The 14579-nt window shown below is 44.8% G+C and overlaps 3 protein-coding genes and 1 non-coding gene across 6 annotated transcripts in view; 1 reads left to right on the plus strand and 3 right to left on the minus strand.

The window, feature by feature from the left end:
* Positions 1 to 5844, minus strand: part of arhgap4b (Rho GTPase activating protein 4b) — a 74290-nt gene extending 68446 nt beyond the window's left edge. For 2 of the 3 annotated variants that reach the window (XM_063208099.1, XM_063208096.1), the window contains exon 1: positions 756 to 1130. The gene's annotated coding sequence lies outside the window, so the exon portion shown is untranslated. Of the gene's footprint in view, positions 1 to 755; positions 1131 to 5757 lie in introns of those variants that run through there. The other variant, XM_063208097.1, reaches the window with a different exon arrangement.
* An 847-nt stretch (positions 5845 to 6691) lies between these two features.
* On the minus strand, positions 6692 to 9350 carry zgc:103759 (U8 snoRNA-decapping enzyme). Its single transcript, XM_063208102.1, has 4 exons — positions 8945 to 9350; positions 8113 to 8153; positions 7583 to 7808; positions 6692 to 7446 (listed from the first exon to the last, which is right to left on the minus strand). Exons 1-4 carry the CDS (start codon positions 9095 to 9097, stop codon positions 7246 to 7248), a joined length of 621 nt encoding a protein of 206 aa, XP_063064172.1. The 5' UTR covers positions 9098 to 9350; the 3' UTR covers positions 6692 to 7245.
* Positions 9351 to 9677: 327 nt separating this feature from the next.
* naa10 (N-alpha-acetyltransferase 10, NatA catalytic subuni) lies at positions 9678 to 12975 on the minus strand. Its single transcript, XM_063208101.1, has 8 exons — positions 12769 to 12975; positions 12137 to 12235; positions 11977 to 12035; positions 11663 to 11708; positions 11209 to 11324; positions 11056 to 11100; positions 10798 to 10882; positions 9678 to 10095 (listed from the first exon to the last, which is right to left on the minus strand). Exons 1-8 carry the CDS (start codon positions 12787 to 12789, stop codon positions 9895 to 9897), a joined length of 672 nt encoding a protein of 223 aa, XP_063064171.1. The 5' UTR covers positions 12790 to 12975; the 3' UTR covers positions 9678 to 9894.
* A 240-nt stretch (positions 12976 to 13215) lies between these two features.
* On the plus strand, positions 13216 to 13287 carry trnae-uuc (transfer RNA glutamic acid (anticodon UUC)). The gene has a single exon. It is a non-coding gene; the product is annotated as a tRNA-Glu (tRNA).
* Positions 13288 to 14579: the final 1292 nt, after the last annotated feature.

Here is a 14579-nt window from a genome sequence, read left to right on the forward strand (position 1 = left end):
CGTGAATGTACAGATGTACCCTGTGTAGTGAGGGGGAAACATGGTTGTAAACACATACGCAGGCACGCACACGCACACACGCACGCACGCACGCTCGCACACACGCACGCATGCACGCACGCACGCACGCACGCACACACACACACACACACACACACACCAAAACATGGACTGTAAGCTGCACACATCAGGAGACAATAAACTCATATCTGTGCACAGTGTACACACACACAAAGGATAGATGCATCATGTACACAAGTAGTCCCTTTCTTTACTGTTAATATGTGTGTGCACCAATATCAGAGACAGAGATGCCATAACCAACCATCAAAACACACACACACACACACACACACACACACACACACACACACACACACACACACACACACACACACACACACACACACACACACACACACACACACACACACACACACACACACACACACTACATTCAATCTCTTCTTTTGCTGTCAGTGCCAAAGACAGTGATGCCAAAGCCATCAAAACAGAAACACACACAGACACAGACACAGACACAGACACACAGACACACATACACACACACACACACACACACACACACACACACACACACACACACACACACACACACACACACACACACACACACACACACACACACACACACACACACACACACACACAATGAAGAGACTGAGCATTCCAGCCAGAGTGCAGGCACCACGTCCAGCATTTATAAATAATAAACAACACCATTGCTGCCTTACCTCATTCTCTGTAGTCCTGTGCTCCTTCAGTTGCTCTCTTCTCTTCTCTTCTCTTCTCTTCTCTTTCTCTTTTCCTCCTGCTCTCTGATTTCCCCTTCCTCTCTCCCTCTCTCTCTCTCTTTCCTTCTCTTGCTCTCCTCTCAGATACAAGGAGAGCACTGTGTTTGAGTCACACAGATTTCATGGAAGCAATTTTTGATTTCTCTCCCTCTGACACATTCAACACAGTCGACTCCCTCTCTCTCTCCCTCTCTCCCCCTCTCTCTCTCTCTCTCTCTCTCAGGCATGCATTGAAAAGCAGCTTGTGCTCTCTCTCTCTCTCACACAGAAACACATATACACACACGCGCATTTACACACATGCGTACCGCGCTCCCCGGCTGCCCCCTCCTCCTCCTCCTCCTCCTCCTCCTCGTACGCGGATTCTCTCCTCCTCTCCCCCTCTCTCAAACGGAACACACACACACACACTCACTCACTCCCTCTTACACACACGCGCGCGTACGTCCACATACACATGCGTGCCTGCGCGCGGTCTAAAACACAGTCAGCCTCTCTCTGAGTCTACACTGCTCAGAGGCAGCGAGCGAGCGAGAGAATGTCATAAGCCAAGCCCCGCCCCCTCTCTCTCCCCACTCCTCAAGGCTGGCTATAAATACAGGGGATGGATATGAATATGCTGGCTTGTTCTCGCAGACCCTGCTCGCCTCTCCTTCTCCCTTTTCTTCTCTCTTCCTTCAAGCTTTCCCTCCCTCTCTTCTCCTCTCCTCTCTCCTCCTCCTCCTCTATCGCTCTCTCTCTCTATCTATCTATCTATCTCTCGCTCTCTCTCTCTCTATCTCTATCTCTCGCTCCCTCTCTCTCCAGTCATCCCCCCTCCTGCGTTTTTTTTTTTCTTGCTGGCTCTGTATGGCCATGGAAGGCTTCTCTTATGACCTTGCATTGTACTCTATGGATGCACCGCCATGCTACTCTATGCACAGTGCGCGCACACACAAGCACACACACAGATGCATGCATGCACAACCACACACACACACGCACACGCACACGCACACGCACACGCACACACACACACACACACAGAAAGGCATTAGCAAACTTGCTCCCATGGGACTAATATAGTGTCATGAATCTAGGCAGCTCGGCAGCTCTGTGGATGATCATGTCGCACTGAGAGAGAGAGAGAGAGAGAGAGAGAGAGAGAGAGAGAGAGAGAGAGAGAGAGAGAGAGAGAGAGAGACCCAACACAGGCGCGGCCACCATGATTAAATCGCCATCGCTGACAACTCAACAACAGCAACAGCAACGATAAAACAAATCCAACAAAAATAAAAATAAACACCCTTTAATTCATTGGAGCGAGGCGGCAGGCGGCAGGCGGGTTCCCCTTAGTGTGAACAACCACCACCTGAGCTACAGCAATATAACCAAGGGGGAGGCCTGGCATTGCACAATGCACCAGGGACAAATCACCTTGAGGAAGGAGCTAACGAAGGAGAAGAAAGAAAGAAATGAAGAAAGAAAGAAAGAAAGAAAGACAGCGAGAAGGAAAGAAAGAAAAAAAAATACACGCACCACTAATTCATAGGCAATCTTGCTGATGCGGCAGGACCTTGTCTGGGCAGCGCGCGCGCGCCGCATTGAGGGCTTATCATAATTTACTACTGACAAAGACCATAAAAGGGGGACGATAAAGCTGCGATGTGCACAGGCACTCTAGCCACCACACCGCGCATACCAAAAGATCTGCTGCTATCATTCGCCATCACATCACATCACCGCACACAGGTAAACTGTACACACTATGGCTCAGGCAACTGCACAGGCTACTGATTTCATGAACAAAGAAAGCATCACGCGTCTAGTAAAATCATCATGATGTGCAGCATAAAAGAATGATAATGATTTGTAAATGTCGCTTCTAATATGTCACATGGGATCATCTGTGATTCAACATCCAGATTGAGATTGCCGAAAAAAACTCAGCTACATCAGAACAACATTTCTGATATTACTGAGAATCTTGCGTAATAGATTAAGAATGTGCTCATTACCATTTTGCTAACACAACAACCTTGCAATAGGCTCTTTAAGGCTATAAACCAACAGACACAGTTGGTCCTCCTTGGCTCAATGTATTCAGGTTTTGATTTTTGTGCTTCATGCCAAAGCCCTTATGCTTGATGCTGCGTGCTTACGCCAGACCTGTGACACAGTGGGGTTTCACTGTTGCATCATACTGTATAGAGTGGTCAGCTAACAGCATTCTCGTCAGGTAAATGTGGTTTCAGAGGACGACCCTGAGGGAAAGCACATTGTGTAGGCATGATAAAGTAAGGTTTAAAAGCAGAGACTGCAGCTCACCGTGACCCTGGTGACCCATGCTTGTGTCACGAGCTGGCTGGCTGGCTGGTGCACGCAGCAGACCCGCCGACATGTGAGGCACAAGCGGGTCAATTGCACTGGGCCCAGGGAAAAGGTAGGCCCACAATTGGATCCTATTAGCAAATGACTGGGGGCCCTTTCTTGTAAAAAATATATGTTTTTAGGGGCTTTTTGTGCCTTTATTTGACAGGACCGTCGAAGATGGTGACAAGAAGCGAATGTGACAGAGAGACAGGGAGGATCGGAAAATGACTTGAATCGGGGTCCCCGTGGGTGGGCATGCAAGCCCAAATCTGGGGGGCTTAGCACGCTGTGCCACAGCGCCCAGCCCCGACAGGGGGCCCTTTCAGATGGTTTTGTCCTGTGTCCCGGCCAAAGCTGTCAGCGAGTGTGGGTGCACGCGTTGCACAGGCTTTGCAGAGCAGACAGGAAACCTGACTGTGTGGAGGTGCTGGGCAACGCGACGGCTGTTATCTACCCGCCAGATGCTGACACACTCCAACAACACACACAGACACTTCTGCATGACACAGGCATTATTGTGTAAATCAGCATTGTTCTGCCTGCCTCCTCTGTGTCAGTCAGTTATCAGGCGTACAAGACTACGCGTTCTGAATAATTGACAAGTGTCTTTTTTGTATGTCTGTCTGCTGATTGCTGTGTATGTGCGGTTTTGAATTTATTGTACCTATAATTTGCAATTAGCTTGCGAGGTATCGTATACTACAAGATAGAGTGCATTCGGTGGGCTCTATTAAGTGGGGAGTGTTCAGAGAGAGAAATGACACAGTGAAACGTGATAGCCCCATGGTTATGTTATATTATAGGGGCAAGGCATTTACTGAAACAGTTTCCCTGATGCGGTTTTACCATTAGCATTGTTAACACTCTTTAGCCAATTATACACACACACACACACACACACACACACACACACACACACACACACACACACACACACACACACACACACACACACACACACACACACACACACACACACAGTAATTACACACTTGATTGTGGAGTCTCTGTAGCACAGAATTCTATGGGTGATTCATATCTCTTCAACTGCAACCTGATCTTCACAGCAAAACATGCATTACGTCCATGAACGAGTGGCATTCAGAAATAAAAATCAATACATTTATGAAATGGATATTCGGAGGCACACGACAATATACTCTATTGCTCTATTGCGCTCTGTATCTCTCTCCCTCTCCCTCGATCTCAATCTCTGTCTTTCACACACACACACACACACACACACACACACACACACACACACACACACACACACACACACACACACACACACACACACACACACACACACACACACACACACACACACACACACACACACACACACCAGTATTGGAAACTCCTGTGTCAGTTCCCTAGTGCATGCTGCTGAGAATCACCCCTCCCAATGCTAGGAAAGATTGCGGTGGTGACAACTGCAACTGTGTGTGTGTGTGTGTGTGTGTGTGTGTGTGTGTGTGTGTGTGTGTGTGTGTGTGTGTGTGTGTGTGTGTGTGTGTGTGTGTGTGTGTGTGTGTGTGTGTGTGCGTGTGTGGTGCACATGGGAGGGTGGGCTGGGAAGGAGGTTAAAAGAACAAATGACTTCTGGCAGCCCCACGCTTCATGTCATACACTGGAACACTCACAGGAGTACTTCATCCAAAACACACACACACACACACACACACACACACACACACACACACACACACACACACACACACACACACACACACACACACACACGCACACACGCACACACACACACACACACACACACACAGGACCTCACCCCAAAATACACTTGCACACACATACAGACACACACAGTAAGGCAAAAATATGCGCTTCACAGTTCACAGTACATACTGCCATTTAACTACACCTGCCCCTGCTGACTACCCAGTTCTCTCTCTCTCTCTCTCTCTCTCTCTCTCTCTCTCTCTCTCTCTCTCTCTCTCGCACGCATACACGCGCACAGACACGCGCACACGTGCACAGACACGCGCGCACACACACCCTTCTCTCTATCTCTTGCTTTCTGTCCACCCCAGGGACAGTTCAGTTTCCACTTGGTCAGTCAGTCCTTACAGTTCTGACCTACTTCATCCCTCTGGCTCCAACACACAAGAGGCTCACACACTCTCTCACACACACGCACACATGCAAAAGACACACACACACACACACTCATCAGCTGCCGAGCATGCCCAGACTCACATATGCATGTGTGCACAAGTCAAACCCCAACCACAGACAAAGCACAAAACAAGCCCTCTTGTGCAATTGACACAATGGTGGATATCCTGGTTATGCACTGCTGGTTGTGCACTAGCAATGTACCTGGTTATGTGCTATATACTCACACATACATCTTGCCTCTGCAAAAACAGAAATACTGCATTTTGTCCCCTTTCAAAGCATTTACACATACAAGCAAGGTGACAGCACCTAACCTGACTGATAAAATCTTTTGTCTTCTCTCAATGTATGCACTATGTTTTTGAATATTTAGCAGCTATCTACTCAATTTATTCACGTTATGTCAGATATATCTATAAAAAAAACCCAATAGTAAATGTGTAATCACCATCTTTCTGTACAGCCTTGACGGGACGGTCTGGCGTACACCTCTCTGGCGTATCATCAAGGTTCTTCTGGCTGCAGTTTGAAGGCCACGTGTCAGACATCAGAGTGCAAACAGGAAGTGGGCTTGACAGATGTGTGCGCCTGAGGGCTATAAGGTACGAGGTTAATGTTACAAGTGGAACACGAAGCAGAAGGCTATCATATCTGTTTATATACTGTAAATATATTTAACTAGCCCTTGGTACATGCAATATAATACATGCTTACCAAGGGGTCTAGAATGTCTACACTGCACTGGGGTCTTAGAATGTCTACACTGCCCCACAAAAACAAAGCAGGATGTACATGTTTTTTGAGAATTGAGTTTAGACTGAAAATGATCTTTATTACACCTCCTTTATGTTATGACAAAGTCTTGTGGTCCACACATACTCCATTTTAGAGACATTTCTGTGCCAAATTAGCAGTAACTACAATACAATCCGACTCAATACCAAAGCTTTGAAGGCATTTTTTCTGTTTCAATGTTGGTGTAGTTACTGCACTTTGCCTTTGCAAGGGAGTATAGGTATGGGATGTAGTACCCTTCCGTCTGCCACCACCTACAGTAACATGCCATACATATTATGCCTGTGTGTCTTTTTGTCTTTTATTTTCTGCATATTTCAAAACAGGCAAGAGGCAGGCAATGAATATTTTGAGGAAGGCATTATACTCACAGCTCTAACCGTAAAGTGGTTAGCACCCTCTGTGTCTATTCGTCATCCGGGCTGTTAATTTTAATGATTTTGCTTGATGATTTTCAGGCTTGTTGCTGGAAGTGGTTTCAAAGCATGTCCAACAGCACAACACAGTGGACAAATAAAGTAGTACAACTGTGATGCACCTGCTTTCTTCAATAATTAGGTTACACAACAAAAACACAAACACAAAACTGTATCTTACACAGCAGCATTTTATTGATCATGAATTCTAAATAATTTCATCTTTCTTATCCGTCATAAAGAAAAAGATAATAATCAAGAAACACTTTCTGAACTGTACATTCTTCCGGCTATAGCTGACTTGAGCATGCACTCCCATCCAGCTCTTGCTGGCGTAGCTGCACTAGGCTGCTGATGTCAAAAGGCCATGTTTACAAGTGAGTTCCCACCCATGCCATGACACACGGTCATAGACAGGACATGTCATCATGCTTCCAAACATGACATGGGTGTGCCAGTGTCGTGCACATGACAAGCCCCCATAGGGAGAGAGACGAAGAGGCTGAGGTTGGTGGGGCGTCACAACGCATCCACCCAGGCAGGGTGTCCTTGAGGCGGACTGAGATGTCAGGTGTCTCCATAGTCTCTCTCCTGGAGAAATGAGGAGGGGGGTTGACCCCAGATCCACCCCCCTTGTGAGGTCAGGGTAGTGAAGGTTAGGGCAGACACTGACAGCATCGCACTCCCTTCCCCCCCCTCCCCTCCTCCATCCTCCCTCCTCCTCATCACAGCAGGTTGGGCTGCTGTCTCAGCTGCTCGGCCTGCCTGACGGCCTCGTCCAGCTCCCCCGGAGACATCAGGCCCAAGCTCTGCAGGGCCGACAGCAGCTGGGCGCGCGAGTTGCCGATGAACGAGTGCGACAGGAACGAGGGCAGGCCGCCGCCCTTCTTCAGGAAGTAGAGCGGGACTCGCACCATCCCCATGACCTTGAGAGGACGACATTGAAAGGAAAGATTAATCATTTTCAGCAAATTGATAATGGCGGAGTCTTTGTGAACAAGGGTGATGGGTTGGTTGATTGATTGGATAATTGGAGGAAATAACAAAGACCTGTTCCCATACCTCTAGGCCGTGGTCTGTTGCCATGGTGACGGCAGCCCTCTCCAATTCCCTTATCTGGGACTCTTCCATCTTCTTAACATAAAAGTGGGTAATGAGCGTGGGACACGACGGAGCGTGGCAGGACACCACATGATCTTGAGGAGTCACCGGGACGGCAATCCCCAGCTCTTCCTTCAGCTCTCGCATCAGACCAGCCTCCAGACTCTCTGAGGACGGGTCCACTAACCTAATATTATAAGAATAATTCATTTATAATTATTGTAGGCCTGTGGGTGCTGCTGCTGCATCATCATGTTGCAACAGAGACATGCGTTGCCCACTACACCGTTTGGGATGCAACAGAGACATGCGTTGCCCACTAGGCCTACTACACCATTTGGGATGAAGGTCATGGTCTTCCTTGAACACAGAATTATTTCTATGGCATAGCTTGGGAAAGCAAAACCTATTGGCATTCAAAGCCAATTAGCCTAAGCAATTATTTGTAATGTTGGGCTATTATTTATATTTTATTTATCAAGAGAACTTACCCACCAGGAAATCCCAACAAACCATCGAATCGCATCTGCATCTGTTAAAATTATGTTGCCTGTTAATGTCAAATCACAGATAGGAAAAAACTACCAAACTGTAATTTGTCTAGTTGCAGCTTTTCTCGATTGTTTCCACACAATTTCTGGTACTCCACACACAACTACCCATCTCACCATTTCCCAACTCAAACTACAACCACTGGTGGTGGTGGTAATTAACCAGTGCTCTGCTCTCCCCCATGACTTAGGTACCCTGAGCATGGTACCGTCCTGCCGCACTGCTCCCTTGGGGCGCCCATTGGGGGCTACCCCTTTGCACGGGTGAGGCATAAATGCAATTTCGTTGTGTGCAGTGTGCAGTGTAGTTTTCACTTGTGTGCTATGGAGTGCTGTGTCACAATGACAATGGGAGTTGGAGTTTCCCATTTGGGCTAAAATTTGTAATACAAGAAATCACTTTTGTGTCCAATATTTTAGTAGGCCTATAGTGCAACTTTTTTTTCCATGTCAGCAAAATATGCTGAATAATATTTTTTTGACTGTGTGCCTCTGAGTCTAAAATATATCAGTATTTTACAACAGAAATATACCCCTCTGTAGTAGTAAGTGGAACAGTGAACAAAATAAGGTCTAGGCCTACATCTTGCTGTGCACCATGCAGATTTAGAACAAAATTGCCTTTCATTGATTTGAGGCAAGGCGTTCATTTTGTAGAAGTGAGGGGTTTTACCCATTGTGTGAGTTTTTGGATATATGTCTAGAGTTGAGAATTCAAAACATGATTCCAAAAAGTCTGTAAACAATCGAGAACAAATTTAGTATGTCTTACCAGGACAATGTGTTTTATTGGGGTTCTTCCGAACAGTTTAGCATTGGTGGTAGCGTGAAGCATGACATGACATGCGTGTCTGTGGCCAGCGAGGGATACTGCTTCTTCTTTACTTATGCTTACGCTTGTCACAGAAGTCTCTGTCGCCATCATGACAACAGTTGAAAGACACGTCTGTTTTGGAAAGTACAGCGCCGAAGATGTGGTTGACTACTGTAAACACGCGGAAGAACTGTCAGAATCCGATCACGGAAGCGCATTATCAGGCACTGCATCAGTACCCAATCATTTATTGTAATGGGCGGGCGTAAAATCCGATGGACCAATGAATTTTGGCTCCTCCATCTTTGGCAAAACGGCGAGGCGTGTGCTGTGCGCGTGCAAGCGCATTACCTCCACAGAGGACTAGTTCCCTTCAGGAATCATGATTTAATCATTTTTTCCCTTTACAAGTAAATGTCTAAACATTCTAGAAAACTTGCCTCATAAATTCAAATAATTGGGATGTGATGTACGAGGAGATTGGTGTACGATTATGAGCAAGGAGGACACTGTGCAACTTCAAACAATGGCAAAACCAATATGGAGTAATCCTTTAGTGCCAAATGCATCAATACGAACCACTTTATTAAGATTTTACTGCATTCTTTCATTCACCTGCCTCACTGTACATTTCAATTACATATACTGTACAGTAAATGATGATGCCCAGAAGCAAGAACAAGAAAACACAATCAGTTCCCAATTTATTGTCAAAACCGCTGCTTGTTCATATCAGAAAAAGAGTGTGGATGATGAGTGTTTGTGTTCTGAATGACCATTCCCTTCGATGAGCTATGGTCGCATGAGGGGGTCAGTCTGTGAAAGGTGATGTGAGCATTCCTCCGGGTCAAAACAGACGTGAGCCATGTGGCTGAGCGTGTGCGCTGGTGACGGGCCAGCACTGCCCATTACGAGTCCGAGGAAGAGGAGTCTTTGACATCTGTACTTTCCGTGGCCTCGCTGACTTCGCTCATCTCCTTGCTCTCTCCTCCGCTGTCGCCCTCGGCCTCCTTCTCCCCGTCCTGCATGCTCAGCTTCTCCGTCAGCGCCGTCAGCGGGGTGTCCTGGGATGGCTGCGCCTCCGAGCCCCACAGACGAACACCGGGTTTCTGCAACTTCACAAAATTAAAACCACGCATAACACGCATCCCAGCAACACTACTCCCCCCATTTAACTGGGATATGTTCTCAAAGCAGTGTTGAAAGTGTTAATTAATACTGATTTAGCTTTATAAATTAGAAGCCCGAGTCTAGGGAGTAGTAATGTATAACTGGGCAAAATATGTGAACAGGACAAGAGCGCAAGAGGAACTTGTGGTAAGAGTTTTAAAAGTATGGCCATGTTTTAGATATTTTGTCCAGAGAGGCTCAATTGTCCCCAAGGGTTGCAGGCCCCATTAATGTAATCGTGCAGTTGACAAATCAGAATATTGAATGAAAGCCGGTAAAATATAGTTCTATGCCCTGCAGTGTTCGGCTCAGTAATTGGATAATGCACTCTCGCCAAGTTAAGGCCAAGAAGACGACAAAATAAATCTACAGTATGTTTTGTTTTATTGCTACAATGCCAATTGGTGGTTTGTAAGTCGCTTTGGTTAAAAGCATCTGCTTACTGTAATGTAATGGTTTGTTCTGCATGATTACTGGAATTTCAGTTTGATCTTGTGTCAAAAGACTAATGTGGCTAAATTTGACCGAAATATTGATGACGGGAAATATGGCGATGGGAATGCAAGTATTAATGCCTTTGAGAACATATGGAGTAAATGCATAATGACTACAGTCCTCCTCAGTACAAAACATACACAAACCTCATCGGCCATTTGGGTAAGATTCCTCTTCATTGCGTAAGCGTCTTCCCCGTCCGCATAGTACTTGGGCTCAACCTCACTAATCCTGAAAGCATAGACAAGCAGTGTCCTCTTTTGAAAGTCGCTTTGGTTATAAAGCGTCTGCCAAATGCAATGTAATGTAATGTAATGTAATGTGTCATGTATACAATGTATTGACGACAACATTATCAACAGTTTTCAGTTCTGTATACTAACAAAATTAACTTTGACACTTACTGGAATTTTAGGGTGTTAGAGTAGAGGTGCAACGCCGCACGATTGCTGTTGAGGGAAAACAGGGTTTTCATTGAAATGTGTGGATTAAGTTTTAAAAATGCCCATCTATAAGGGCAATGACAGTTTTCCGTATGATACAAGCTATGAAGGTACCTCTTCCTGACATGCAGAGAGACATATTTGGCATTGAAGTTTTCGATCATGGCTCGGCTGGCCTGGTCCATGAGTTTCTGTGCCAGACCCAGACGCCGGTGAGACCGCTTCACTGCCTGTGGAGTGAAGAAAGCACACGTCGGATTGAGTAACAAATAAAAAAAAACAAAAAAAAAAAAACAGTTCATGCAATCAACACACATGCACTGCAATTACACAAGTAAACACAACTTGCTACATTATAGCGCTTCCCTTTTGGGGAAACCAATGTGTCAAGTACATTTGAGTGTTACCCAAAAGTTAACACCACCACAAAGTAAACACAGAGTCACTCAATTGTGCCTATTGTATTGCTTAGTAGGCTCAGAAGCCTTCAAGACGACATTATGTGAGATTTAATTTTGTTTCCATTGACATAACAGTTGAAGTAAAGTTAGAGTGGACAAATACTCACTAATGATGTGATGTGTCCATGGGGTACATCATCAGGGTCTTCCTCCCTGTGAACAGACATGATTAGTTACCTGAGGTTTTTATTGATCCACACAACAGACTCTTCATCTAATATTTATTTATGAATTTATTTACATATTAACTTATATGTCTAGCTTTCTATTGAGTTTGTACTGTGTTTGTGTTTTTTTTGTAGGCCTATGTGTTTTTATGTCATTCTACTGTGCTGTAAGACAAATTGGACAATAAAGCTTGCAAGTCAAGTCTTCACATGCACACTGTGCCCAAGCCATATGCATCGAAAACCATACTTACATTTTTGCTAAGACGTAGCCGACTATCTTCCCATTTTCATCTTCTGCTATGTAGGAAAGCTGTAAAAATGTCACAGAGCTTTATTACACTGCACAATGATGAAGAAGTTGTAATGATAAAATATTGTGAGTAGAAAAATATTAAAATATACACCACTTACCTGGGGCCACGACAGGCCATGATAAAAGTAATATTTCATCTGATAGTTCTCTGGAAGACACAGCAGGTTGCAGTGCTGCATGTTCATAAGATCCTCTGGCTGAAAGTGGAGCACACAACAGAAATTCTATTATAAAACCATGAACTGAAAGTCATCCAAAACAGTGAACGCCGCTCATTCCAACATTGATGACGCCTATGTTCCAATGCTTGACAATTGAACAGCACATGCTTTCTCAATTTAAGCTGTTCAATAAACTGAATCAGCTGTTTCCCCATGCAGGATCCCCAGTCTATTTTGCACGGAAGTACATCAGCTATAACAGGGTATCACTAGCCGGCTAGCTAATTCTCCCACATGACATGACTATGGACTTCCAATTCTGAAGTATTTCGCGGAGAAAACGAGACAGTTGTGCAGTGTTTGCAGATCTACCACTGCACCTTCTTGGGTTGACCAAATTGTTAGCTATATACATTTCTCAGATAGGACACCACACCGGTACAGTAAAAAGCCTACGCGTGCGAGAATTAGCCTGGATGCTACATTGTGCTTCTCTACACATTGAACATAGTTGGCCACAGCTAATGTTAGCATCTGCTGCCCCAGGCAGGTGTGCTTCAGTGACTTACCCTTGCGTTCCGAATATTCATTTTGTCTTGTGAATAAGATTAAGCAAACTTAAAAATAAAAGTATTGAAATAAAATATACGGCGTTTATAAGAAAATAATTTCCTTCAGTACAATTAAATACCACGAACCCTGCTAAAGCAACTGTGGAATGCTACTCTAGCGCCATGTTGAATGGACACCGGAAATGCCGTGCACATGTGACCAAAAACTGTGTTCCTGATAGGTTCCCTATCGCACAGCTGATCATGCGCCCTCTCTGTCTCATGTAAAATAGTGCAGTGTCTAGAAGAGATTGTCCACTACACTTGTTAATGTCTTTTGTGGCTGGATTGGAATTAGTGTTCTTGTCAATGTATAACAACGAACACATAACGTAAACAGCATACATGTCTAAATGTATTGTTTGTTTATTTTATAAACCATTTACCTGTCAACTTTTGTAACAGTCCCATATGGTCTAGCGGTTAGGATTCCTGGTTTTCACCCAGGCGGCCCGGGTTCGACTCCCGGTATGGGAATGGCACTTTTAACAGGCACCAACACAGAAGTCAGGAACTTACAGCTGGATCGCTAAGACCTCGGCTATGAAAGCACTCGATATTACATGTTCAGTATGTCCTACCTAGCCCTACTAACCAAAAGGTTGCACTATATGGTGAGCCACCCGGCAAACAAGTCGAGCGAATGAATGAAACCAACATTCAACTCGTCATTCAAATTGAACATTTGAATGATCTTGGCCTAAGAACACCCATTGCTCATATGGCAAAATACCCTAATACAGTTAGGAAAACAAGAAATGCAATGGACATTGTACTAGGCAGAGACTGACACTCCTGGACACTGGTCATTTTGTCTTGGCTTCTATTTGCCACTCAGCAAAGGCACCTGTGATACTGCGGACACTTTATAATTTGGTGTGTGTGTGTGTGTGTGTGTGTGTGAGAGAGAGAGAAACAGAGAGAGTGTAAATGTGAGCTATATCTGTATTTATGTATGTGTGTATGCTACTTGACACCTTAATTTCCCCCTGGTATCAATAAATGATACTCTACTCTATTTGTTCTTTTAATTTTAATTATTTTACTGTTTAACATCTACTGTCTATATCTCTCAGTATTTACATCATGGGACATACTCCACATGTAATTCACGAATTAACTTGTAGGGGTTAAATGTTATTGATGATTTGTCATTGAATTGTAAAGATGTCATCACACAATCATGTCAATTAAATGTTGGACCAGCCAGCAGCTGGGGTTTCTCAGCCCTAGACAGCTGGGGTGCATCCGACCTCCCGTGAAAGGTTTCAGATGTAGCAGGCCCCCTTTCCAGTGTACAGTATGTATTCAATATGGGCTAAACGTTTTCTCTCTCAAAGCAAGCAGAACTGCCTTATCTAAAGGCATAAGCACCAAGGATCCCATTCTAACAAACCCAGTCATATAAAGCACACCCAATTTCTTTTAGCCGGGTGCTTCCAGATTTAGGAACAGCACATACCCACTGACTACCAGACATCTTAACCTGCCATAATTAATCCCTCTCTGCAGTTTACCCTAATGTACTTTATCTCAGCATAATCTGTAATTTAGCTGCGGCCTAATGTCTGCTGGGACCCTCTCTGTTTACTGTTTGTGTCTACCCATAGTTTTATAGTATTAGTATTATAGTATTATATGCGCTTATGTTTTCTTGTCCATTGTTTGTATTTGATTTGATGTTGGGCGATATGCTACAAAAATTCCTATCAACTTTGTTGACATGGCAAATAAACTCTTGAACTTGAAAGGGTAAAGTTCATGTAAGG

Source organism: Engraulis encrasicolus, chromosome 10 (genome assembly GCF_034702125.1).
Source record: "Engraulis encrasicolus isolate BLACKSEA-1 chromosome 10, IST_EnEncr_1.0, whole genome shotgun sequence".
Lineage (NCBI taxonomy): Eukaryota > Metazoa > Chordata > Actinopteri > Clupeiformes > Engraulidae > Engraulis > Engraulis encrasicolus.